The sequence below is a fragment of the Pituophis catenifer genome, unplaced genomic scaffold, assembly GCF_029215685.1.
Source record: "Pituophis catenifer annectens isolate HBS135680 unplaced genomic scaffold, rPitCat1.0.hap2 SCAF_4, whole genome shotgun sequence".
NCBI lineage: Eukaryota > Metazoa > Chordata > Lepidosauria > Squamata > Colubridae > Pituophis > Pituophis catenifer.
This window is the reverse complement of record NW_027256884.1, coordinates 35,650,578-35,678,164: the sequence shown is the minus strand read 5'-3', so window position 1 is coordinate 35,678,164 and position 27,587 is coordinate 35,650,578. Positions and strand designations below refer to the sequence as shown.

General features: G+C 36.9%; 1 protein-coding gene across 1 annotated transcript; it reads left to right on the top strand.

Moving 5' to 3' along the window:
• Nucleotides 1-274: 274 nt before the first annotated feature.
• Nucleotides 275-26,950, top strand: LOC139316732 (interleukin-1 receptor type 2-like). The gene is made up of 9 exons (XM_070943587.1): nt 275-288; nt 11,849-11,979; nt 12,100-12,352; nt 14,276-14,450; nt 15,849-16,023; nt 18,794-18,859; nt 23,214-23,349; nt 25,051-25,202; nt 26,823-26,950. The coding sequence occupies exons 1-9, from the start codon at nt 275-277 to the stop codon at nt 26,948-26,950; spliced, it is 1,230 nt and encodes a 409-aa protein (XP_070799688.1).
• The last annotated feature ends 637 nt before the right edge of the window (nt 26,951-27,587 follow it).

The following is a 27,587-nucleotide window of genomic DNA, read 5'->3' as shown; positions in this document are numbered from 1 at the left end:
CACAAAAAAGGGAACTTTGTATATATCTATATGTAGCAGTCATTTCCCCTCTTTTAGGCAATATGCTTACTCTTGGCAAGTATTGATTCAAACTCACACACACTCCCCACCACAACATTGCTACACCATGTGGAAAAGGTATTCTTCAAGTGACTTTTCTAACAAATGTTGATTGGGAAATGTGGGGAAATTTCCCTTGCGTTTTCTCTGGGGTATTTAAGACCATCTATTCTTCTCTGTGTTGTAGTTATCTGGATATTTCTAAGGCCAGACAATGAAGAGCTACAGGTAAGAGAAAATGGGGTTGTTGTTTTTTAAAGTTGAGGTGGAAGAGAAACCAGTTGATTGCATTGTTAGGTAGCCAGAGTAGTAGAAAGATAGGGAGTTTGACTATTAAGTGGAAGGCAGCTTGATTATTCTTAAACGTTGTAATAAATCATATGTGGAGAACTTTCTGGAAACATTTATGGGAATACACATATTCAAAAATTAAAAATACCCTGCCTATAAAATTGGATTTAATTCAAGAAGCAATAGACTCTTTTTATTTTTGTTTCTTTTGTTCGTATACAACAAAAGGAAAATTATATGGAATATAACAATGTTTGTTTTTGTCCCTTATAACAAAGTGGAGGCTAGTTCCTCTTTCAAAATATAGTTTCATCTACATGGTTGTTATGAGCTGACATACACAAGAGATACAAGATATAAGTAACGAGAGAAATAGAAATGAAATTGGTTCCAAATCTCTAGCCTCATAAATGACTGGCCCTCACTTAGTATTATCCAGAATTATCAGACAGCATGGTTAAACACTGTGCTGATTGGAAGATTTGGGAATGGAAAATTCATCACATCTGGAAGATTCTAGATTAGAGGAAGTCTGGTTGTAGTGACTTGATGGTTGTAGATTAGGGATTCCTCACCATCATCTCAAGCCACCTAGGATATTCTTTATCAGTGTTGCTGACCTTTGTTCACCCCCCAAAACTCGTTACAAAGCAATGAGTTATTTATTTATTTATTTATTTATTTATTTATTTATTTATATTTTATTTTATTTTGTTGAGTACATATTAGATAATATATATAAGTATAAGCATGAATTGAATACATAAAATGAATACAATTAAAGGGAACATTAGGACAGGGCTGGTAGGCATGCTTGTGCTCTTATGCACGCCCCTTACAGACCTCTTAGGAATGGGGTGAGGTCAACAGTAGACAGTTTTAGGTTAAGATTTTGGAGGTTTGGGGATGAGACCAGAGAGTCTGGTAGTGCATTCCAGGCATTAATAACTCTGTTACTGAAGTCATCCTTTCTGCAATCGAGTTTGGAGTGGTTCACTTTGTTTATATCTATTGTCTGCTTGTGTATTGTTGTGGTTGAAGCTGAAGTAGTCATTGACAGGTAGGACATTGTAGCAGATAATTTTATGAGCTATGCTTAGGTCATACCGAAGGCGGTATAGTTCTAAATTTTCTAAACCCAGAATTTCAAGTCTGGTGGCATAGGGTATTTTGTTACAAGCAAAGGAGTTGAGGACTCTTCTTGTGAAATATTTCTGGACATGCTCAATTGTATTAATGTCCAATATGCAGTGCGGGTTCCAGACAGCTGACCTGTATTCGAGAATTGGTCTAGCAAATGTTTTGCATGCTCTGGTTAGTAGTGAAATATTACCAGAGAAGAAGCTACGCAAGATTAGATTTACAACCCTTAATGCCTTTTTGGTGATGTTGTTACAGTGGGCTTTGGCACTTAGATCATTTGATATAAGTACTCCAAGGTCCTTGACAGAGTGAGGGTCATCTAGAAGGTCATATCCACTCAGCTTGTATTTAGTGTTCTGATTCTTTTTGCCAATGTGTAAGACAGAGCATTTGTTGGTTGAGATTTGGAGTTACCAATTTTTTGACCATTCCGACACAAAGTCAAGGTCTTTCTGAAGGGTAGCAGCATTGTTGGTAGTGTTAAATAGTTTAACATCATCGGAGAAGAGTTGCCATTACTTAAGGCAGATGTTTTCTTTTGCATTATGGTAACTGCTTTTTTTTTTTTTCAATTATATGAAACTGAAAGTATTAGAATCAGAGAAGGGGAACCATCAAATCAAAGATGTGTTAAAACTTGGAGATGGCAATTTAGAAGTTCAAGTCTTAAGACAATAGTTAGACTACTAAACTCTATTCAACTGAGTGCTTTGCATAGTCAGGCAAAAGCCAATCCCTATAACTCCAGTAGGGACACTGAGTGACTGGTCATTGTGATGCTGTGCAGATTTTCAGTGGTGGCAGCTTGTTCAGGGTGGAATCATCGTCACCAATTAATGGTTCAATATTAGTCCTGATCTGCAGGCCAATCTGGGATGGAATTCAGCCTGAGGCAAAAAACAAAATAGTCTAGCTTCATACTACTCTATATACTGGGGGTGGACAATTAATTTTCCTGGGGAGCCACATGGGACAGTTGTGGAGGGCTGAACCAATAGGGCTGTGAAGTTGCGTAGGCATATGCAAATTGAAATAAAAATAGTGGTTGCTTTCAAAATAAAAGCAATGTAGTTGTATTGCATGCATGGCATATATTTACATTTTATTTTTAATTTCTGATTGACCTCACATGGGCCATACAGGGGCAGCCAAAGGGTCGGATGTGACGTGGGAATAGCAAAATGCCAAGGTCTGCTCTATAAAAGGTTTCACTAGTCCAGTTGGGCAGATGCTCTCATATCTGATTCTTAGCCTAGGGAGCTTCTGTTAATTAATTAATATTAAATTAATTATTAATTAATAATTAATTTTAACCATGGTATCCTTCTGGGACGACTAAGGGAGTTGGGAATGGGAGGCAAGGTGTTACGGTGGTTCTCCTCCTATCTCTCTGGTCGGTCACAGTCGGTGTTGGTAGGAGGACAGAGGTCAACCCCTAGGCCCCTCGTTTGCGGGGTGCCTCAGGGCTCGGTCCTCTCTCCCCTCCTATTTAAAATCTACATGAAACTGCTGGGTGAGATCATCCAACGATACGGGGTGAGATATTAGCAGTACGCTGATGATACCCAGCTGTATAACGCTAACCCGCATCAATTTAGTGATGCAGTGGATGTGATGTGCCAGTGCCTGGAGGCTGTGAGGGGCTGGATGGGAGTCAACAGGCTCAGACTTAACCCAGACAAGACCGAGTGGTTGTGGGAATTGCCTCCTAAAGACTATGTTGATTGTCCATCCTTGGTTCTGGGGGGGGACAAATTGTCCCCCTCAGAACGGGCTCGCAATTTGGGTGTCCTCCTAGACTCACAGCTAAGATTAGAGCAACATCTGACTGCTGTGGCTAGGGGGACCTTTGCACAAGTTCGCCTGGTGCACCAATTGCGACCCTACTTGGATTGGGAGGCTCTCCTCACAGTCACTCATGCCCTTGTCACCTCACAGTTAGATTATTGCAATGTGCTCTACATGGGGCTACCCTTGAAAAGTGTTCAGAGACTACAGTTGGTTTAGAATGCAGCCGCGAGAGCTATTGTGGCTGCACCTAGATATACCCACATTATACCAATTCTCCGTGAGCTTCACTGGCTCCCTATTAGTCTCTGGGCACAATTCAAGGTGTTGGTTATTACCTTTAAAGCCCTACATGGCTCAGGGCCAGGTTATCTTTGAGACCGCCTTCTACCACATAGCTCCCAGCGACTGGTAAGATCCCACAGAGTTGGTCTCCTCTGGGTCCTGTCAGCTAAACAATGCTGGCTGGCGGGCCCGCGGGGGAGGGCCTTCTCTGTGGCTGCCCCAGCTCTCTGGAACCAGTTACCTCCTGAGGTCCGGACCACGCCCATCCTATTGGCCTTCCGAAAAGCAGTGAAGACCTGACTTTTACAGCAGGCCTGGGGCCGTTGATCTCGCTGTTGCGATCTTGTGAGATCTGGCCATGAATGGTGTGAATGGGTTTTAATGTTTTAATGTTTAAATGTTTTTATAATGGTTTTTTAAAAAAAATGCACTGTAAGCCACCCTGAGTCTCCGGAGAAAGGTGACATATAAATTGAATTAATAATAATAATAATAATTAAGTATGTTATGAGCAGCATGAGTTTTTAAACCCATAGTTTGAACAATTACTACTTGTTTCCTGTTGATTCTATGCCAAAACATTCCCCACTTTTCCTCTCATTATACATCAGTATCAGTAGGAGAATTTTTTTTCTGGCCAATAATCTGCTTCCCAATGTCACTAGGGATTAGTTCATCTGGATTGTTTTATCTGAAATTACAAATGGCGAAAGAATATCTGCTGTTGCAGAAATCAAAGCTGTTCAAATCACAATTTTATTCCTGCCCCATGATTTGGTTAACTGTTGGTTGAATAAATAGCTGGGCACTGGGTCCACTTATCACACTAAGGCAGAAAACATAATTTATAAATTGCAGTACTGTCAGGCAATTTAAGGCACTGCCAAAGCCAAACAATTCACATTAAGGGATTAGCGCTCTGTATGAAACAAAATACAGTACAATTCTTCATAGTATGACTTTGTGGGATTTCAAATAGGCATATAAGTAAAGCCTGTCAATTTTATTCAGAGACCTGCACTGCAGAGGGGGACCACTTATGTATTTTCATGCCCCCCCCCCCCCCAGTTCTGAATTATATCCAACTGTAGCATGCATGAGGCAAGGTTCAAGTTTCACATCACAATTGCAAATTTGAACAGGCAGGAAACAAATTATTGAGTAATGAGTAAAGTACACTGTATTCAGATGCCTCAAGGTTAAGCCACCATGAATATAGTTCAAGCACTTTTTCCTGTGTTATTCATAAACAATAGCCTTGTAGCAATAATTCTTGAGCAACAGACCTAAACGGTTCATTAACTTGTGCTGTTCGAGGAAATAAACTAGTTCCACTAGACCTTTGCTGTCAAAAGTTTGGAGTCCTTCTAAACATTCTAGGTTATTTTAGTGTTCACTTTTGCCCCTACCTCCCCGCCCCCCATATATTCAAAAGAAAGTAGTGGAGGATGCAAGACCTCCAACCTGTTTGAGTTGGCCAAGATCCTTGCAACACTATGCCTTTTTTTTCCATCAAAAAAGGTAAAAATGGTAGGAATTGGGGAGAAGAGGGGAGGTCAGCAGCTTCTCAGCCTCCTTTGCTATGCTAGGAGGACTAACAAAATAGCTGCTATGTGAGAGCCCCAGCTATCTTGCTCCACCAAAAGATGAATCAGTTGACGAGGAAAGATAGCTGGACTCTTTATGTTAGATGTAAACAGAAGCAATATCAGGTACGCCCTCAAAGCTCTGAAGTTTTGTGTACCATGATTTGCCTTCTTGTTTTAATTAGATATATTTCTGATTTAGTCAAAACTCAAATAGAGGTATAGATATAGGTCGTTCTTCGGGTTTGAAGAAGGCACACTGTTTTGCACTTCAACATGGAGGTAGGTCTGCAATCCCTGGATGGAAGCACAGAGTATAGTACTGGAAATCCATTGTTGTAATAACTGTGAATGTTATTTTGTGATTGTCAGATGTAAATGCCTTATTCTCTAATGTGTAAATAGTATATGAATGGGGTATCAGGGGTTAACTTATTCTTCACTTCTTAATGTATTCATAATTCACCACTCCCACTCATAGCTCCACCCATTGTATATATAAGGAGCCACCTACACCCTTTTCCTTGCTTCTATCTGTGAATATTCAGTGAATATAGAATGCCTATTGTAAATAAAAGGAAGTATATTTAAAACTTTAACTCTCACTAATATTATTGAGTCTGATCCTGAAAATATTGCAACAAGCTGGTAGCAGAGGATGGTTAATTGACTCAATAAAAACTTAAAAATGTCTAAGAAAGATAGGCCCAACACCAGGGCCTACAGCAAAGAAATGGAAACAGAACAAGAAATAATCAACGAATCCACAAATGCAATTTCGAGAGAATCCGAAAAATACACCACTGAAGACGAAGAAATAATAGACGAAAATGATGACCAGGAAGAAATCGAAATAGAGAATAACGAACTCAGGTCAGAGATATTAAAACTATTAAAAAGCCAGAAGAATGATGAAAGCCTCATCACGAACCTCCAAGAAATGCTGAAGAACAGCGGAGCAGCGAGAGAGAAAAACATCACTAATGAGAAGTCTAAAGACCCAAAAATAGTGAGTGATATGACTGCAGAAAAAGTCATTACGAAGAAGAAAAACAGTGATCCCGCGCGAAATTTTGAATGGCAGCCATCTTGGTTTCAACAGGCCTCCAAGGTGAGCGAATAGGTCAGAATATAGGAACAAATACAATTATAGACAGTCTTCCATAGATAGACATAGATATAGAAGCCCACCAAATTACAAAGAGAATAGAGGGGGCAGAGATAATTCAAAGGATAGAAAATCTGGTTCACTAAATGGATTAAATAAACAAGACAACACTAAAATACAGCAAAATGAGAACAATAATTGGCTTATTGATTCTGGAGCAACTAATCACACCACTAATAACAAAAATATATTGTCTTCATTTACAGAAGATAAATTTGTAATAAAGGTAGCTAATCAAGAAAAGGTTCAAGTATTAGGCAGAGGAAATGTAACCTTGCCTGGTCTAGGAAAAATAGAGGGGGTATTGTTAATACCTGAAATACCTCATAACATACTAAGTGCCATAAAACTAAGTAGAGATTCTGACATTAATATAGTTTTCTCAAAGGGAAAAGCGACTTTGGAGAAGAATAAAATAAATATAGGCACTGTGATGATTAAAGGAGGCCTACCTTATCTGATAACAAAAGAAAAATGGTTGCATAACATTGATTCAAATATGGAAGATTGTATTGAAGCAGATGATGAAAATATTAGCAACAGTGACAATGATGAATGTAAAATATCTCATGATCACGCAGATGCACACAATGAAAAAAAACCAAAAATAGGTAAACCAATTCATGATGAGTGTGCTCACATCTTACATAGGAAGTTAGGACATGCCAGTTTTCCTGTAGTACAAAAAATGACTGAACACGCAGAAGGTGTCAAAATAAAAAATTGTGAAAACTATTTGGAATGCTCAGTATGTAAATCTACAAAACTAAAAACTAGTCCCAGGCCAAGAAAATCTACTAGATCAACTAACAAAATTTTTGACTTAGTACACATGGACTTAGTTGGCCCATTAACTCCATCAATCACCTATAGAAAACGTTACTTCCTGACAATAGTAGACGATTATAGCCGTTATGGGTTTGTTTATACATTAAAACACAAAGATGAAACCTTTCAAAAATTTAAGGAATTTTACAAACGCATAGAAACACAACACAATATCAAAATAAAACAAATTATGACAGATAGGGGATGTGAATTCATGTCTAAAGAATTCTCCCAATGGTTAAAGGATAGAGGAATGCTACATTACACGTCTAGTCCATTTTCTGCGTTTCAGAACGGGATTGCAGAGAGAAAGAATTCCACATTACAAACCATGATTAGATGCACATTGGAGGATGCTGGCTTAAGCAAACAATTTTGGTCAGAAGCCTTACATTATTCAAATTACACACAAAATAGAACCTGGTCCAGTATTGTAAATAAGACACCATATGAAGTAATGTATAATAGGAAACCAAAATTAGCACACATGCACATATTTGGAGTCACTGCAGACGTACACATACCTAAACAGTTGAGAAGAAAGGGAGAAAACGTATCCAGAAGACTCAGATTTATGGGATATGAAACTGGCACCAAAGGGTACAGATTCATTGATAATAATAACAAATTTATAGTTTCCAGAACAGCTGTGTTCCATGAACAGGCCAACTGGTCTAAATTACATCTTAATGAAATATTTCCAAATAAATGTAAAGATACAAAATCTTATGAGGAAGGGACCATAGAAAAACAGAATATCAACAAATATAAAAGCAAAACCAAAACTTGGACAAATAGCCAACACAAAATAAAGACAGACACACTAACAAAAAAAGAAGCAAGATATTTGCATGATAACAATAGCAAACCTGAAAGAGCCATTAGAAACAACAGAAATCAAATGCCAAATAAATACAGAGATTACATAATGCATATGGATGGTGAGCCAATAACGCCTAATACTTATGAGGAAGTGTTAAAACTCCCTCGTGAAGAAAAAGAAAAATGGGAATTAGCTATGAAAAAAGAGATGGAAAGTTTACAAGGATTAAATGTATTTACACCTGCAATTGCACCTAAAGATAAAACGATTATTGGTACCAGGTGGATATATAAAATTAAGAACTTAGAAGGAGGCAATACTCTATATAAAGCTAGATTAGTTGCACAAGGTTACGCACAGAAATATCCGGAGGACTATACTGACACGTATTCCCCCACTGTAAGAACAGAGAGTGTCAAAACAGCTCTAGTGGTAGCATCAGCACTCAACCTTGATGTATTTCAATATGACATACAAACTGCGTATCTACACGCAAAACTAGATAAGGAAATATACGTAAGAGCACCTCACAGTCAATACACCAACAAAAATGAAATTTGGCTGTTGAACAAGAGTTTATACGGATTAAAACAATCTGGTAAAAGATGGTATGATTGTTTAGTAAAAGTACTTAAGACCATGGATTTCAACGCTACCACTGCTGATAACTGTTTCTTTGTCAAAAAGGGTGATGATTACACTGAATTTGTGTTGATTTATGTAGATGACATTTTATATATAGGAAAACACAAAGAGAGAAGAGAAATTTTTGTAAATAAGTTAAATGAACATTTCTCGTTGAAATCTCTAGGTAAAGTGAACAAATATCTCGGTGTTCAAATTAATAAGACTAGAAGGGGATTCAAACTTACTCAGAGAGATAAGATTATAGAACTTTTAAATAAATGCAATTTAAACAATGCCAAACCCTGTGATACTCCTATGCAAACTGATTTTCTTAGAAATACTGATGAATCTTCACCTGAATTCAAGGATAACACGTTTTATAGATCAATCATAGGTTCACTTCTTTATATATCTAATTGGACTAGACCAGATATCGCCTTACCACTCAATTTATTATCCAGACACGTCAGCAAACCAACAATGTATCACTGGGAAGCTGTTAAAAGAATTTTAAGATATCTGAAATGTACACTGGATTTTTGCTTAGTATTAGAACCTAGTAATAATAAAGAACCAAAGCTTACATGTTATGCAGATGCGGACTGGGCTGGAGACACATCATGCAGAAAAAGTACATCTGGTTATATTTTTCTTTTAAATGACTGTCCAGTTTACTGGTATACTGGTAAACAAGAACTAGTAGCCACTTCAACGACAGAAGCGGAATATGTTTGTTTATCCAAAGCTGCAAATAACCTTGTATGGTTTAATGATTTAATTTCAGATGTTTGGAAAAAACCTGCTTTGCCTTTTGTTATGCATGAAGACAATAAAGCAGCCATTGAAATATCTAGATCTGATGCCATTGGACAAAGGTCCAGGCATATAGATATAAAATTTAAACATGTAAAACAATTATCTCAGGATGGATTTATTAAAGCAGTGCATTGTGATACTTCAGAACAATTAGCTGACATATTGACAAAGCCTTTACCTTCTAAGCAACACAAATATTTAACATCTAAATTGTATGTCTTGTATTGTCCTGAATCTGAATGTAATTGGTGTTGTATAACGAATCGGCATTTAGAGGGGGATTTGTCAGATGTAAATGCCTTATTCTCTAATGTGTAAATAGTATATGAATGGGGTATCAGGGGTTAACTTATTCTTCACTTCTTAATGTATTCATAATTCACCACTCCCACTCATAGCTCCACCCATTGTATATATAAGGAGCCACCTACACCCTTTTCCTTGCTTCTATCTGTGAATATTCAGTGAATATAGAATGCCTATTGTAAATAAAAGGAAGTATATTTAAAACTTTAACTCTCACTAATATTATTGAGTCTGATCCTGAAAATATTGCAACAGTGATGCTGTTCAGGTTGTTGTTTTTTTAATCAGTTTTTGGTGGCACTTGTTTTCAAAGCCAGTCAAGGCTTCATAGCACAGGACTTGCCAGTGGCTTCCCTCTGCAACTGCAGCTTTAGTTCTCTTAACTGGATGTCAAAGTGGCATAGATCGCCTTCACAGCAACCTAATAGTTCTTGTGTGGATGATCTTGAGGTTTCTTCCCAGTTTCCAGTACACTATAGAACAATTGGCAAAGCATACAGTGGTAGTCCATTCTGATGATGTGTCCCACCCACCGCATCTGGCTTCTGGTAATCAAGGATTTAATGCTGGTGGACTTTGCATGATCCAAAATCTCAAAGTTAGAGACACAGTCTTTCTAATGAATGCCAAAGAGGCAACTGAGGGCATGCATTGAAATTTCTCCAGTTATTTGATGTACCATCAGTACAGAGTTCAGGACTCACATCCATATTACGAGAGAAGGGATGACCACAGCCCTGTAGACTTTCAGCTATGATTGTTGTATTGAGCGTTTTTGTATGCAGCTACCACAGAGCCTGGCAGCTGGCATCCCTTAGAAGTTTTGGATTTCAGCTTGCATTAGAATCATCTAGTATAGTCATAAAAAGAGACTGTGGAACAGGGGTGAAATCTAAAATTTTTCCCTACCGGTTCTGTGGGCGTGGCTTGGTGGGGGGATGTCCTGTGACTGAGTGGGCATGGCCAACTCGATTTCACTCACAGCCACGCCCACTCATGCCCACAAGACCCCATTCCACCAAGCCACGCCCACAGAACCCGGTAAGAAAACTTTTTAAATTTCTTTCTCCCACAGTTCCGCCCACCTGCCCCATTCCCCGGACTCCTACAGCTCACCTTTCTCCCACAGATGGCTGTCAGGGAAGGCAAGCACCTGAAAGGTACCGGAGTTGCTCACTCTCCTTCTTGAATGAGCCGCTCTGGTCCACGCACCTGCTGCGCAAGCGCACACCCAACCTGCCACTGAATTAAATAAACAGTGTGCGCTTGCGCAGCCGGCGCATGGACCAAAGCGGCTCATTCAAGAAGGAGAGTGAGCAACTCCGGTACCTTTCGGGCGCTTGCCTTTCCTGACAGCCAGCTGCAGGAGAAAGGTGAGCAGTAGGAGTCCGGGGAATGGTGCATTCCCAGAGTCTGGGGAATGGGGAGGGTGGGCAGGTGGGCGGAGCCTCCAGCTGCCATTGCTACCGGTTCTCTGAACCACCAGCCATCATCGCTACCTACTCGCCCGAGCTGGTCCAAACCGGGAGCATTTCACCCCTGCTGTGGAAGTTGTTTAAAACATCAGGAAGGCACCAGCTTGCTTAGCTACCTTAGAACAGAAGTGAGATTCCTTTCATGGCAAAGCATTAGAAATGACATGCATGTTTAGCATTCCTTTTCTATATGAGTATACACTTCAAGTCAGTGTTGACCCCTGGTGACTATCTGGACTAGATTCTACAGTTTTCTTGGCAAGATTTCAGAAGTGGTTTGCCCTTATCTCTTTCCAAGCCTGAGAGAGAGTGACTGGCCCAAGATTGGCTTTGTGCCTGAAGCACAGCTAGAACTCACAGTCTCCCATTTTCTAGTTTGATGCCTTTAACCACTACAGCAGAATGGCTTTCTATGGCATTTATTAGCAGAATCTAAGAGCTTCCTGAGCCTAGCATTCACATGCTACCTGTATCATTCTAAAGCACAGAGTAAGTTGTCCATCTCACCCATAAGGCAACTTGCACTACTACATGTTGCTCAAGTGTTTCCAAGTTCATAATTTGGACCTGACTTGGACATATTTGTCAAGAAAGTCTGTTGCTGGTAATACTGAGGGCTGAGGGCTTACTGGAATTTTGTTTTCATTTGCAGGTCTCCATATGTCATCCCTGATTTTTCTCTTTCCTGTTTCTTATGGAAAGTGATGCCCAGACTCCTGTGCATTTTCAGTGCTAATATGCTCAACATTTCTGCCTTCCGAATCCATCGTGTGGAAAGTGCAGGTGAAAGTTCTCATCATGATAGACAATCCATGGAAAGAAGAGACTCCTATTGTTGGTTCTTCTGGTTCTTCTGGTTCTTCTTTCTCTTTTTTAATACAAAGTAATTCTGTGTTTACGCAGATGACTGCCAAGATCACACCATGTACTCCTGGCCTACTTTTGTCCTGGAAGGAGAACCCACGGTCCTAAAATGTCTACAATACAAAAATACAAAGCCTTTTGATCTGTCCTTTAACCTGACTTGGAAGAAAAAAGGTTCATCAACTATTATCCCTGCAGGATTCAAGGGGCCAAGAATAACGTCACAAGATGATGCTGTCTGGCTTTTACCAACCATTCTTCAGGACAGTGGGGAATACATCTGCACTCGAAGGTGGGCATACAACTCATGGGGTCGTTCAGTTTTACATAGCTTAACTTTGGAAAGAGAGTGCATTTAGCCAGAAGTAGGTAAGAGGTTAGTGGAAAAGGCACTAGAGTACTAACACAGCACTCACAGTATACTCTTTGGAAAAAATGTTGTTTCTTGTACAATATATCTTATGTATGTTGGATACACTGTTGGAAAATAGTCCACTTTTACTAACACAAAGCTTAACTTGATTTAGGATCAAGGAGTAGGACAAAATACATTTAATTTGCATATTTAAATAACTGATCGGGGTTTTTTTAATTCTTGGACTAATGTAAACATAGTTTACCTCAGACTGTGCAGCTTCCCTGAATTTTGTGATATGTTTGGTGATTGACAATAGAATAGAATAGAATAGAATAGAATAGAATAGAATAGAATAGAATAGAACAGAACACAATAGAACAGAATAGAACAGAATAGAATAGAACAGAACAGAACAGAACAGAACAGAACAGAACAGAACAGAACAGAACAGAATAGAATAGAATAGAATAGAATAGAATAGAATAGAATAGAATAGAATAGAATAATATAATTTTTTATTGGCCAAGTGTGATTGGACAAACAAGGAATTTGTCTTGGTGCATATGCTCTCAGTGTACATAAAAGAAAGAATTAATGGTGGGATTAATGGTGTCCACCTTAAAATTTATCCATGATAACAAAATGATATCTGAGTTACGAAACTACTGTATATTGACAATTGACAAAAAATCAGATTAGATATAATTTTTACCATGTGAGGAGTTTGAGAGTTTAGAATTTCTAAAACATGATTCAGTGGGCTGCTAAATAAAGCATCATTTCAGTAATTTAGTCAATGCTGACTACTACTTTAATATAATTCTTGATTAATGTATGGACCACATTGAAGAGTGATAACTTACACACACACATCTAGTACTTTTATACTTTCCAGTCAGTTTCCTCCCAGGAAAGCAAAAAGTTTTCATTGGCCACGGATTTACTATATTAGTCCAAAAATGTGATTCATGGGTAACTAGCTGACTTTCAGCCAGTCACTCTCTTTCAACCCAATTCACTTTCCAGGGTTGTTGTTGTGGAAAAATAGGATATGTTCACTGCCTTGAATTACTTGTAAAAATAATAAAGATAGAATATAAATAAACAAAAATAAATAATTGTGGCCCATCACTACACATAGAATGGAGGATTTTGTATAAATATACAAAAGTATGAAGGCTATTGCTTAATGCATTGTAAGCCACCCTGAGTCTCCAGAGAAGGGCGGCATATAAATCAAATTAAAAAAATTTTTTTTGAGAAGGTTTCTTTTTGCATTGGAGAGATTTCGGAAGTTACTTTTTGCATTTTTATGAGAGCTCATAATCATTTTAAAAAGCAAGCACCCTGAAAGAGCTACTTGAGATCTGTCTCTATTTATGTCCCTCAACATGGATGCAAATGCAGGTACAGCTCTTGATTCTATGAAGTTGTACTTGGGCATATTTATGCGACCATTAAGACGAGCGCTTTACTATAGCTACACTTAGCTTTATTAAGATTAGGACTTTACTATTGTTTTCTTTTGGAGAAAATGGTAAGGAGAAGGCTTACTTATGAGCTAGGCAATCAGTTGTAAAAGAATTAGCCTGGGTTTTCCTCGACCTCTCATTCTGTTCCAGAAAATCTCCCAACTCTAAGGAGTGGGGGGTAAAAGAAGAGCACCAGGATTTGTGTGGCAGGAGTGTTTTCAACAAAATCAGTGGACACAATTCAGTGTGTCAGTACTGTCCAGTTTCTGGAATTCCTATTACATATTGTCTAAAACAATTAAATATGAGTAATAAAGAATGAAAAGTTTCACCTTTGTGTTGTAATGCTGCAATTCCTCATTATGAATTTATCTTTTCCCTGCAGGAATTCCTCTTACTGCGCTAAAGTGTCAATGCATTTAAAAGTTGTCAAGAGAAACGAAACCAATAATATTTCCTATCCTCAGAAGGCATTCCTGCTTAGTTCCGGAAAGATAGTTTGTCCTAATCTAGAAAATTTTATACAAAACAATACCAATTATGAACTCAAGTGGTACAAGGTATTATTTTCAAATCATTTCTAAATTTCTACATGGGGATTTGAACTTGAATTTCCAATATTCAAAATTCACTAAATAAGGTAAAGAATCTATGGTCCTTCAGAGCTTAATGGATTGCTGGTTCCATTACCTCTGATCATTATGTTCTGTCTTAAACTCAGGGAACTATACAACTATCATTAGCTCTATGTTATACATTACAAACTGAACAGGAGGAAATATTCAATAGTGATCAGCTTGTGATAAACTCTGAGTTATAGTCTAAATGAGGACTGTGTTATAGCTTCATTTGACTTCTGGAACACTCAGATCACCGTATCATTGTAATTCAGCAATATTGTTTTCGAAACCTGCAATGATCTCACATTGTAGACTTTTTTCCTCTTGCATTTTAAGACATTATTTTCCCACCCCTCAAAGTGCTGACTGTTAAACAATAGCCTTTTCTCCACTAGAGTCTTTGAGCATCTTCATAGCTTCATCCAGCCATTGTGGCAGTGATCTCAAACCTGTTCTCATTATTGTTACTTTAAATCAATGGTATTTGGGTGATTGTAGAAGATGCTATAAATCACTATTTGAAAAATGACACACAACCCTTCTTTGAACCTGTAATAGATAATTAGAGGTGCTAACTCAGGTGAGCTGGATATGCTAAAACCTATTTATTAAATATATCTGAAGAAAATGTGTCTCTGCATCAAGTGGCCTATTTTTCATAACATTTTCTTCTAGGCTTCCTATTCCAATTTGACCTTTTAAAAAGTTATTGGCATGCTACAAAGCAAAGAACCATCCATGTGAGAGAAAACATCTCCTGACACCCATCGCATGCTCTCAAAATCCCAAAGGTTCCCCCTATTGGTAAAAAAGTAGGCCACTCTCCAAAGAAAATAGAAATGGCCCTGACCTTGCTATTATTTTGAGCCAATTCAAATCTTTGCTCTTTGCCCATATTTTTTTAGTTCTGTCATGTTTTCTATTGCCTCCTCATGTTGATTTTAGATGGTAATTTTTTTTCATTGTATTGCTTTTTGTACGTTTTTGTCTGGATGACTTAATCTTAGCTACTTTCATAATTTTTGACAAAAATCACTTTATAGTTTAAGAAATAAATATCAACCAATCAAACCTATAGATTTAGGTTTCTAGTTTGGAAAAAGATATTTGATTATTTTGAACAAGTTATCAGGCATTCTTGAAAAAAAAATGCAGGAGATCTCCAAAGATTGGTGTCAATCATGTCAACAATATGATCATTAAACCAATCTGGACATTTTAAATAGTCCAAAGTCAGTGAAAAAAAATATGCAAGAAGAAAATTGGCATTACCTTTGCACTGAAGCAAATCTGATACTGCAATTAACCGTTAAACAGCTCTTTTCTTTTCATCTCTAGGACTCTATACATCTGAACATGGATAATAAGAAGTTTGCAGCTCTGAATGGCACTAATTATCTCTTGATCAATCCTATTTCAATGAATGATTCAGGCTATTATACTTGTGAAATGACCTTTGAGTTTGAAAAGGAACAATTTACTATTACCAGAACTATTCAGCTACAAATACTTGGTAAAAGAAACACAAAAACAACCAAAATGTGTTGAGTAAATGGAATAGTTATAACTATTAAATATGATACTAACAGTTGTTTTTTAAAAGTTAATTTGATTTTTATATAATGAGTTTCCATTAGGATAAATTTTATAACTTGGGGTAGGGTTTCAAAGTATAGAAGATGGTACTGTAGCTCAGTACCAATTTTGCAAGAAAAAGCTTACAGTGTCAGTTGTTAATTCCAAGTAAAATGGTGAAAAAATCCTTTCTGTGACTCTTAAAAACTGTGGCCAGGGTAGACGGCACTTATCTAGGTGGCACAATGGTCAGTTTTCAAATAAGGCAATACTATTTTGGCTTACATATACAAGTGGTTTTTATTTCTGCTAATTCCATTGGATGGCTAGGTCATGATATGTAAAAGTTTGCAACCAGCCTTACCAATTACTCTCAGTTTTTGGATTTGTTTCTTGATGTAAGACCAGAAGTATGATACAGTAAAAGAAATAGAGATGTGTAGTATGTATTCTACTACTACTACTACTAGTAGTAGTAGTACTACTACTACTACTACTATGACAATTGAACATCAGTTGATTCATCCAACCTTTTTTCTGTGTAATTGCAGATGCACAAAATCTGCTTATCTCTAAATATAAATAGTTTGCTCAAAAGTGATCTGGTAGAGAATTGTGAAAAAAATAAGATGTAAACAGAAACTTCCTTATCTTCAAGCTTCTCAGCATTAGAGCTGTCAAAGGCCAAAATTAGGAGATTATCCAGTTCAACATTCCAGCTACTTGCTTCAGATAACTTTCTGAAATAACTTCATGGACTGACAACATAAATCTTTAACTCTCAATGGAAGCTAACCCTGATGTCTTAAACAAGGAAATGTAACAATTATATCCAAAGACAGCTGTTTTAAATAATTTCAGGCAAATAGATGTACTTAATGAAGCAAAAAATAAACTAAGGCATGAGATTTTCTTTAGAAAAAAAAATGGTTCCAGTCCCATTCTCTTTTTAAAAGTTTTTAAACTAGCTTTCTTTTGATGGATTGAACCATAAACAATATGGGAATGTGTTGCCTATAAGTAGCCAAAAGATGGCAGTAATGTCTACATTTTTCCTCTTTGCCAATGTTAAAATGTTTCCAACTAGCAGGGATCTTTTTTTTTTTCTTTTTTTTTTCTGCTTTAATTTATATGTCGCCCTTCTCCGGAGACTCAGGGCGGCTTACAATGCGTTAAGCAATAGCCTTCATACTTTTGTATATACAAAGTCAGCTTATTGCCCCCACAATCTGGGTCCTCATTTCACCTACCTTTGAAAGGATGGAAGGCTGAGTCAACCTTGAGCCTGGTGAGATTTGAACTTGCAGTAATTGCAAGCAGCAGATGTTAATCTGTTCATAACAGTGCTTTAGTCCACTGTACCTCAGGCTCTTGCCTTTATCTTCTATAAAATTCAGAAAAACTAGCAGAAAACCTCTATGTTTTAGGTAGTAAAGACAAGAAATCTACAATGCCACTTAAAAAGGCCTAAGGTGAGGTAAAAGGTAGCACTGGAAATGGACTTTACAATATATGCTATACCCCAGCATGCATCAGTGCTAATTCCTGTGCCAATTATATCCTTTCAACTGCCCAGTCTGGTGCTGAAAACCATCCCTTTGCTCTTTGTATTTTTTTTTTATTATTTTTTAACTTGAAGAGAACAAGAATTATTTAGTTTTGCATTTTCTTTCAAGCTATAAGATATGTCCTTTACTGCTGCTACAGCTGAAACAAACCATGAGCCTACTGGAGTTACAGTCCCCATTTCTCCCGCTCTCTAGAGGACCAGATTAGTTAATTCTGTTCTGGAGCTCACAAAGATGCAATTGTATTCAGTATTTTACTTCTTCTTCACACCACTTGCTGCTCTAAGAATTTGTCTACATTCCCAATATGTTAAACAGAGCAAGCAAGCAAGCAACTTTACTTACTAACCATGGTTTTAAAAACAGATTGAGTTAATGCAGTTTCCTGTTTAAATGCCCTGAATTGTAAGACCATGATGATTATAGAAATAAAATGAACTGCTGTGGGTATTCTGTTGCTAACCCCAACTCCTTGGAAATGATCACCGTTTAATTGTAGAAAAGAGTGCATATTTTGGAAATATTAATAAGCATGTTCAGTTGGATAACCCCCAACTCTTAAACCACAAGGTATAATATAAAGATAGGCTCAAGCACTATCCACTTTTGTGAACTCTAGCATGCCTACATGACACCCTGTTTTCCACAGATCCCATCACCTATGGATCTCTGGGTTGTCACTGTGAAATGTCCAGATTTTTGGCCTTACGATCCACCAAGTCTAAAAGACACAAATGATCAGCTATTGTAGGAAGTGAGGTTTATATTTCTGGAAAACTCCTAGGCTGAGTAGGCTATCTTTATTTTATTAATGAATCAAATTTATATAGTCGTCCATCTGATAGGAAGTGACTCTGGGTAGTATAAAATAATCCTTATGCTTCAACTCTCTGCCAACAGAAAACTGCTCCCGCAGACAGCATTACAATGGCTTACTCACAGCCTAAATTACAGTTCAACATGTGAACCAGAACCTGGGTCAAATATTGACTTTGAAATTTTTGATTGTTGATTTTCAGTTTTATCCAGTTCTTTGGAAAAGATCACTGTGCTCTTATAGCAGTTATTTGAATGCATGCATGTTGTAATGATAATATATTGTTTCAAACATCTAATGGTTTCTTCTGCTTTTTTCACTAGAACAAAAGAGAAAAAATGTCCCCGTGATTGTCAATCCAGATGAAGGGATTACATCAGCAGCTCTCGGTAAGGCCAATAATTTATTTAAGGTACTTGTGCACAGTGAGGGCAATGGTCAACCTAATGTTGACTGCTTTTCTGATTCTGGCAGAACCAGATTAGAAGCTCAATAATGCTAGTCCATTCTTCATAAACATCTTACAATAGTTGTCAACCCTAGGATACATTCCAGCTCCAATTACAGCTAATGTTAATAATGCTAAATGTGTCAGCTAAGCCAACCTTGTCTGGGGTTGGATCAGTGGTGGGATTCAACCCGTTTTCTGCCCTAATGATTTCCTCCCACAACTAGTTTGCCAAACTGCTCAGAAAGTTAACAACCGGTTCTCCCGAAATGGTGCGAACTGGCTGAGTCCCACCACTGGGTTAGATGTTAAACAGATTTAGGCTTTATTAGAAGTTGGATGGGATACTAACAGTGAATGGCTGAGCTGTGGGTTTGCTTGATTTGAAGAAGTTTTTTCACTGGTTAGCATGGTATCAGAACCAAATTAAAAAAAAAAAAACCCAAAATGTTGAATGAAAATATGCCGGTACATTGTAGCCTTAAATCAATGTCTAAAATGTAAATGAGTTAAACTGTTGATGACTTCATAGACACTTCCAGATGTTTCTTAGAAACAATGAAGATGTCATTTACCAATGCAAACTTTCTTGTGGGAAGAAATTAACATCCTGGTCTTGCACATAGCCTGAGGATTGTGTATGGTCTTCTATTCTAATTACCAATGACAGCCATGACCTTATAGATATTTTCCCAAAATTTGGGGAGAAGTTGCTGTCTAGCTGATTAGGTTCCATGATGGAAGCCACAATTATTTGGAAGCATCCAAGTCAGGTATTTGATGCCAGTCTCCAGATATTCTTTCCTGGATTTTTTGCAGTAATGGCCCAACTTGGGCAAGCTGAAAGAAGAGTTTCCAACACTTCTTTTTCCTTGTGCTGTTTACATGGCAAAGATATATAAGCAGTAGTCAAAGGAGCAAACAGTGAAATTCTGCATAGTGCAATATTATGTGCATAGTTCTGCTCGAAACCATGAATATGTGCAATGACCAAATAGGAAAGGGCAAATCTGATTCTGTGACCACAGCATTAGAAGGAAAGTAGAAATGCCACATAATGCATGTGACAAGATCGGGTTTCTTCTCCTCTTCTTCCTGTTGGCTATCCCACTGGATCTTTGTTTCGGATCTTCAGGGCTGGAGTAGCCCTGATAGCAAATTGCAACACAGCCTAGCATAACAAGTGCCATGCTTGTATAGAAGGTGGCTAATGTGAGGTTCAGCAACGAGTGCATGAAAGCAAAAATAGTCTGGACTTCCTGCTGAAAAACATGAGATTTCTGCTCAACTTGGCCTACTGGATCTCTGTCTCTTCCTTGAAGGATGAGCAGAAATTTAACAACTGGCTTTCAAGAATCAGACCAAGCTGGATAGGTAATAACCCTAATAAAGAACTTCATTTGTGAATGAATTGAGTGTACCATGAATTCTAGCACCATGATGGTGAACCTATGGCACGCATGCCCAAAGTGGCACATGAAGCCATGTCGCCTGGCACGCGCACCTTGCCTGTTTGTCTTCTGGGTTTCTGGTGTGCATGTGCACATGCCAATCAGTTGTCCTTTGGGTGCGGCAGTGCTGAAAACCAGTGTGTGCATGCGCGCTGGCCAGCTGATTATCAGGTGTGCATGCGTGCCAGAACCCAGAAATTCGGCTTTTCCAGAGTGTGATCTCTGTGTGTACATGGCAGTGCTGAAAACTGGCCTGAGCATATGCCCTGGCCAGCTGATCATTGGGAGAGCATGCACACTAGAACCCAGAAGTTGAACTTTTCTAGAGTGCGGTCCCGAAGAGCTTGCATTTCCGGACAATCTTTTTGGCACTTACCATCACTGTCCTAGCAGATTGCTCTGCAGGAATAAGACAAAGGCACAAAATAACTGCATTGACTGACATGATTTTGGATTCTTGAAATAGAACTATGACTCAAGAGGGATGTGGTTGAGGGATGTGATATTGTTAGTTCAAGGAATGATTAGTTAAATAACATTGAAATTGTTTTTTTTTTAAATTCTACATATACTGGGTAAGCACTATTACGCTAAATAAATTGTTCAAATCTCAATGATATTACCAGCATACTTTTATTCTCTTGACTTCAGCGTTGGTCTGAAGAACTTGTAGGGAACTAGTAAGTTCTGTAAATATTTTACAAGCAGTAATGGGACAATAAAGTATTGTTTGTTTACAGAAACATAAGCTGGTTGTAAAAACAAATTAAACTCTAAATTGGGCATAAAATGAGTTTGCCAAAAATACTGATGCATACAACACATAATATGGAGTCATGACTAATCATAGATTACAGATGAACAAGAAGTTCAAGTGCTTTAAATTGCTCTTCCTGTAACTATTCATTATCAAGCATTATGGTATGATGGTCAATATTAGTCATCTTTTATCAACAAGAATAAAATAGAAAACAGAAGAACAGAAAAACAAATATCTCACACTAACAATAAGAAAAAAATGGTGTACAAAAAGGGAAAAGAAAAAAGCCTCAAATGTCAAATAGATATTATTATATCTACTGTATATATATTATGTATTATTATATAATATACCTTGTTTCCCCCAAAATAAGATATCCCCTATTAATAAGCCCAATTGGGCTTTTGAGCACATGGCAATAAGGCCAAGTGCTTATTTTAGGGTTCAAAAAAATATAAGACAGGATCTCATTTTGGGGGAAACATGGTATATAGATATATATTATTAGTCATCTTGATTAGAACTGCTAAAAGGGAAGCAGTTTTAAGCTCACTTTCCCACATTCCAGAGGTGGAAGAGAGAGCAATTTTGCCTGCAGTAAAGTTATTGAAAAAAGGTGAAGATTTTAGATTTTAGAACTCTTTATTGGCCAAGTGTGATTGGACACACAAGGAATTTGTCTTTGGTGCATATGCTCTCAGTGTACATAAAAAGAACAGTTACATTCGTGAAGAAACATACAACACTTAATAATAGTCATAGGGTACAAATAAACAATCAAATCATACTAGGAAACAATCAATATAAATCATAAGGATACAAGCAACAAAGTTACAGTCATACAGTCATAAGTGGAAGGAGATGGGTGATAGGAACAATGAGAAGATTAATAGTAATGCAGACTTAGTGAATAGTTTGAGTGTTGAGAGAATTATTTGTTTAGCAGAGTGATTGTGTTCGGGGAAAAACAGTTCTTGTGTTTAGCTGTTCTGCTGTGCAGTGCTCTATAGGGTCGTTTTGAGGGTAGGAGTTGAAACAATTTATGTCCAGGATGCAAGGGGTCTGTAAATATTTTCACAGCCCTCTTTTTGACTTGTGCAGTATACAGGTCCTCAATGGAAGACAGGTTGGTAGTAATTGTTTTTTCTGCAGTTCTAATTATCCTCTGAAGTCTGTGTCTGTCTTGTTGGGTTGAAGAACCAAACCAGACAGTTATAGAGGTGCAGATGACAAACTCAATAATTCCTCTGTAGAACTGTATCAGCAGCTCCTTAGGCAGTTTGATCTTCTTGAGTTGGCGCAGAAAGAACATTCTTTGTTGTGCTTTTTTGATGACGTTTTTGCTGTAAGGTGTCCATTTTAGGTCTTGAGATATGCTAGAATCTAGAAATTTGAAGGTCTCTACTGTTGATACCGTGTTATCTAGTATTGTAAGAGGTGGTAGTATGGGAGAGTTCTCTAGGCACTAATGTGGCCAAATTATCCATTCCTAAATGCCAAATGGTCAACAACATTTGGCAATGATGATATTCATATTTTGGTAGAGATTTCTTGGGGGGGCGGATATATTGCACTTATATCAGGTGGTCATGAACAGAATTTTCAATATTATCCCTATTCCCCCCGCAGGCTTTAGGCTGGGTCTTTGATCATGCCTGTTACTTTGGTGAAATGAAAATCAATGGCTTACATTGGTTTCCTGATTAGATGAAACTGTTTTCTGGGGTACTTGTCCAATTCCATACTTGCAGTTGCTAAAGTGGATTCCTACCTGCATCTCATAACTATTTGAAATCCAATAGGGTTACAGTATTTCAGAGTAACTTCATGAGAATTGCAAACTGGTACATTCTTGAACTAATACCAGGACTAATAAAAATTAAACAAAAACCAGTGATTATGCTGACATTAAACCATCTCATTAAAGTCGAATTACCTCATAGCTACTTAATCCTGGTTGCTAAAAGAAGAATGTTCTTATGAAAATACCTTAAAATTCAAATTGGGGTGATTTGTTCCTGTGGACATATATTCTCTAGTGTATATGTATTTATTTTCCTTATTTTCCTTTCATTTCAAAACAGGTTCTCAACTCATTATCCCATGTAGAGTTTTTATTGGAGCAAATAATCATTCTGATGTTGATGTCTGGTGGCTGGCTAACAACAGTTATATACAAAACATTTACCCAGACAGAAGAGTTAAAGAAGGAGAAACTGGGTAAATGTTTTTATTTTTATTGCTTTTAAATAATAACAGAAAAAAACAAAATCTATATATTCATTCTCAAAAAGAAAAGAAAAAATACAGGTGCTTAAAAAAAAAAGTGAGAAATTACAGCAACAAAAAATCCATTCATATGTCTAATCAGGTCTTCAATCCATTAAGTAAATGGAACCATACATTTTATCTTCCCAATGTTGCAAAATCAAACTTTTTGCCATAGTGAGGGCATGGAAAATCAAATGTTGTTTGGTTGTCCAATTCCAAGTATGAGTCGGAATGATTCTCAATCATCCAGGTCATAGTTGTCCCAAAGGTGCTTTTTCCAAGAGGTCAGAGCTGAAGAAGCTTCTTGGATAAGAAGCGAAACATCTTCAAAGAAAAACAAGAAAGTCCAGTTGCCCCTTGAAAAAGCACCTTTGGGACTTAGAAGTATGAGGTATATAGTGCACAAGAATATTATCATTTGAAAATGTTAGTTTTTGTCACACAATTATATTTCTTTCTTCCTTCAAAAGTTAGCAAGTATAGGATATTGCAAAAACACATCTTTTTAAGAAGCATTGTCCTTATTATATCTCCCAAAAATGCTGTCTTAGACAATCTATTCTGTTCAAAAGTAATGGAATCCAATAAATTATAAATATTATTTTTAGTTGTATGAATCATAGTTTAAGGTGCATTGATACCCTTGCTATAAAGGTTAAAGGTTAGGGTTAAGGCTATTCGATTGTCTATATTCTCTCTCCCTCTCTTTCTCTTTCTCTCTCTCTCTCTCTCCCTCCCTCCCTCCCTCCCTCCCTCCCTCTCTCTCTGATTCAAATGCTGTTGAAATGTTAGGTTATACCAAGTAATATCTTTATAGGACATCTAAAAGTCAACAACTGGCTTATGTTTCTGTGATTTGTAATCTATAAGCTTGCACAATTTTCTCTTCAAATACAACTTTTGGATATATTGCACTTTAATTTCCACTGTTCTATGATGGCTATAGATTTTGAGGATAGACATTTGGGGCAAACTACAATTATATCATGTGTCTCATGATATAATTGCAAATTGTCCTTATATAATTGCAAACAATGCAAATTATTTAATTCTTGGCTCTTGCATGATGCCACACATGATTTCTTTTGTTGTCTATGTTAACCCCCTCCTGAAAACACCATTAGTGGAAAATGTATTTGAACACCTCCATAAAGTTGCCAGGTTGTGGACTTGCTTAATGTTTTGTCAAATATCGTTTGCTTCAACTTCACTTGGAATAATGGCTTCACAATGGTGATAACTTGAGAACTTTTCAAAGATACATTGCATATGTGAATAAATTAGCGCCAATTAAAGTCAAAGTAGACTGATGGATGACAGTAAAATCACTTTTCTACATCTGTGTCTTCCCTTTAATCTAGTTTAGTGTGATAGACGAGCTATATAATTTTTAGAGCAAAAGAGATATGTAACTGGATGCGTGGTTACATCAATTCTTTTTCAGTTTAAGTTTTCTTATATTAACAGCAGAGGTCAGGTGAGAGGGAAAAAACTCAAATAGCAGGATTTTATTTATTTTTTGCATTTAGAGTTATTTTTTTTCCTAAATGAAAAAAATCAAGGCTATATCATTCTTCATTCAGTTGCCCTTTCCTTCTGAGCACTTCTACCTCTCTGCCTAACAATATAAATGATTATATTCCCTCCTAGGCAATTTGTAGAAAATAACAACAGATCTGTTGAGGTGCAATTGATCTTTGACTCCATCACAGAAGCCGATTTTCATACTGATTTCAGATGTGTGGCACAAAACGGTGGTGGGAATCGTGTACAAACAGTGACAGTCAAGGAAAAAAAGAAAGGTCTGTATAACAACCCAATTATGCTTATTACCATCTTTTCCTCATTATTTTTATTCTGGTGACTCTGATAATGGCCATTCATTTTCTCATTTTGTAAATATGGAAAGAAAGTTAAGGAATAAAGTGCCCAAAGGTCTGGAATAACTTCTGGGTCAGGTCATGTTTATATTACATGATTTCTAATAAGTTGTTTTCCTTTCAAATAATTACAATTTCTCTTGGCATGTTTCCAAAGGAAGTGGAGAGGAAATTATGTACATACAAAATTATCCAGTTTTGCCAAAGGTTATCCCACATTTTGCTTATTACTGCTATGTAATGAGTTTTTTAAATTCTCTCTGGAATCCATAACATGTAGCTAATAAGCAAAAATTCTCAAACTACTGTATGCATCATACAGATCACATGATAAGTTCCTCAGTAAATGCCACATCTCTACTAGGGCCATTGAATCTCATTTGGACGGCTTCTTAGGTGACCTTCTTCACACTAAACACATTGATTTTCATATGAAATCAGACATGGTTCCAATTTCTGTTCTACTTCACCAAGTTGGACAGGGGGGGGGGGCATTTTCCTTCACTGATGTGAAGACGTAAGCTGTACAAACAGCATCTACATTGACCCAAGTCAAGTGTTTGGGACCAGGGCAAGATGTAATATGCTATTTATGGGTTCTCTCATTTGCTATCTTCAAGCAAAGAATAACTATCGTATCTCATGATTGAATATATTAGTTACAGCTTGGAAAATGAAATACACACACACACACACACACACACACATATTGAGAGAGAGAGAGAGAGAGAGAGAGAGAGAGAGAGAGAGAGAGAGAGCGAGAAAGAGAAGGAGACAAATTAACCTTTCCAAGCTTTGTGAATAGGAAACTGATGTAAGAATCAGATTACTCTTAGTCAACAGTTTTATTGAATTGAAATAAACTTCCCACCAATATTTTTCCCAACCTGGCTTGCTGAGTTTTTCTGAAATTATTGTTCAGTCCAATGTTTTGTGAGAACTTTAGTGTTCTGTTGGGCAATAGTTTGCTCAATAGTTTGCTAAAACATTGAAGGAATTCTACTTCAGTGGAGAGTTTGTAGCAGCAAATGGAATTATCTCTTAATTCCGTGTAAAATTGGCTTGGAGACTTCACAATTACATATGAGTTGGCAGAAGTGCAAGAATGGGGAATATATGTATCTTCAGGTGTTGTTGAACTGTAGCATAAATGTATCCCAGTATCACCTGAAAAGTCATAGATTAGATTAATTACATTATATCAGTGCAACATGATACCTAAAAATATTACACACCTTCAGAGCAAAGGACAGCATTGAAGGGGGTAAAAAGCTTGCAGTTTGTAGGCTGTTATAGTTTCATACTTTTGGAAGCATTTGACTTGCCCTACTTTAAAGCTGTGCACTGATTGTATATTCTTACAAAATTTAACCAAATTTCTTTTTATTGCCATAAATATGGCATGTTGTTGTTTTCTATTCCATCTGCTATTGATAAAACTTGTGTTTGTGGGAATCAGGAAGCTTACAAAAACAATGATTTAACCAATGCATAGTATGTTGTCTAATGTTGATTTCTTTCTTTCTTTCTTTTTTTTTAAAGACCGCGAGTTGTCTTGGTACTTGGCAGTTACTCCTGTGGCTCTGGCTATTCTCATCATAGGAGGAGTGTACTTGAGTAAATACTGGAAGCAAAGATCTACGAAGGGTTATGTTGTAGCCAACTCCTAATGAATATACTTTTATTTCTTATATATTTTTTATTTTAGCATCCTAAATGATTTTCTCATCTGTCCTAAGATATCTAGAATCCTTTCGATTGTAAATAGAAATGAAGTTGCTGTTTTGATGCTTGTTAAAAGAAATCTAATGCAAGTTTCTATAATAGCAAAAATATAATAATTGTATTTTTTAAATGTTATTTCTAATTTGTTATTTTTAATTTTACCAGTGAAATCTGATACAGAAAAGGAACTTTAATAGTAGTAAACATGAATCATCTACTATCTTATTTAGATTTTATATTAATGGGGGTATGTGTGTTTACTTTATAAAGTGCATTGAATTTTTTTAAAAAAATATGATTAAATTTAAAACAAAGAGAGATGGCAGAGAAGAGACAGAGAGAGAGACTTTCAATTACTATAAAAAAGCCATAGTTCTTTAAAAAAACCTAAGGAAATTAATCTTCCAAAGGAAAAAAAATACATTGTGAACCTACCATTAAGTTATAATTCCAATTTTTCACTTCTTTAATACCAGAACCTTATTTTATATTTGTTATTGCAAGTTATGCAAGTTATATGTTAAATATAATGTCTGATTTTTTGGAATTTTGGAAGCCAGTAAGGTATTAAAACTGAACAGG

Coding starts and splice junctions, on each gene's coding strand:
- LOC139316732 (XM_070943587.1), top strand. Junction 18,860..23,213: donor GATTACATCAGCAGCTCTCG/GTAAGGCCAATA, acceptor ATTTCAAAACAG/GTTCTCAACTCATTATCCCA. Junction 25,203..26,822: donor AGTCAAGGAAAAAAAGAAAG/GTCTGTATAACA, acceptor TTTTTTTTAAAG/ACCGCGAGTTGTCTTGGTAC.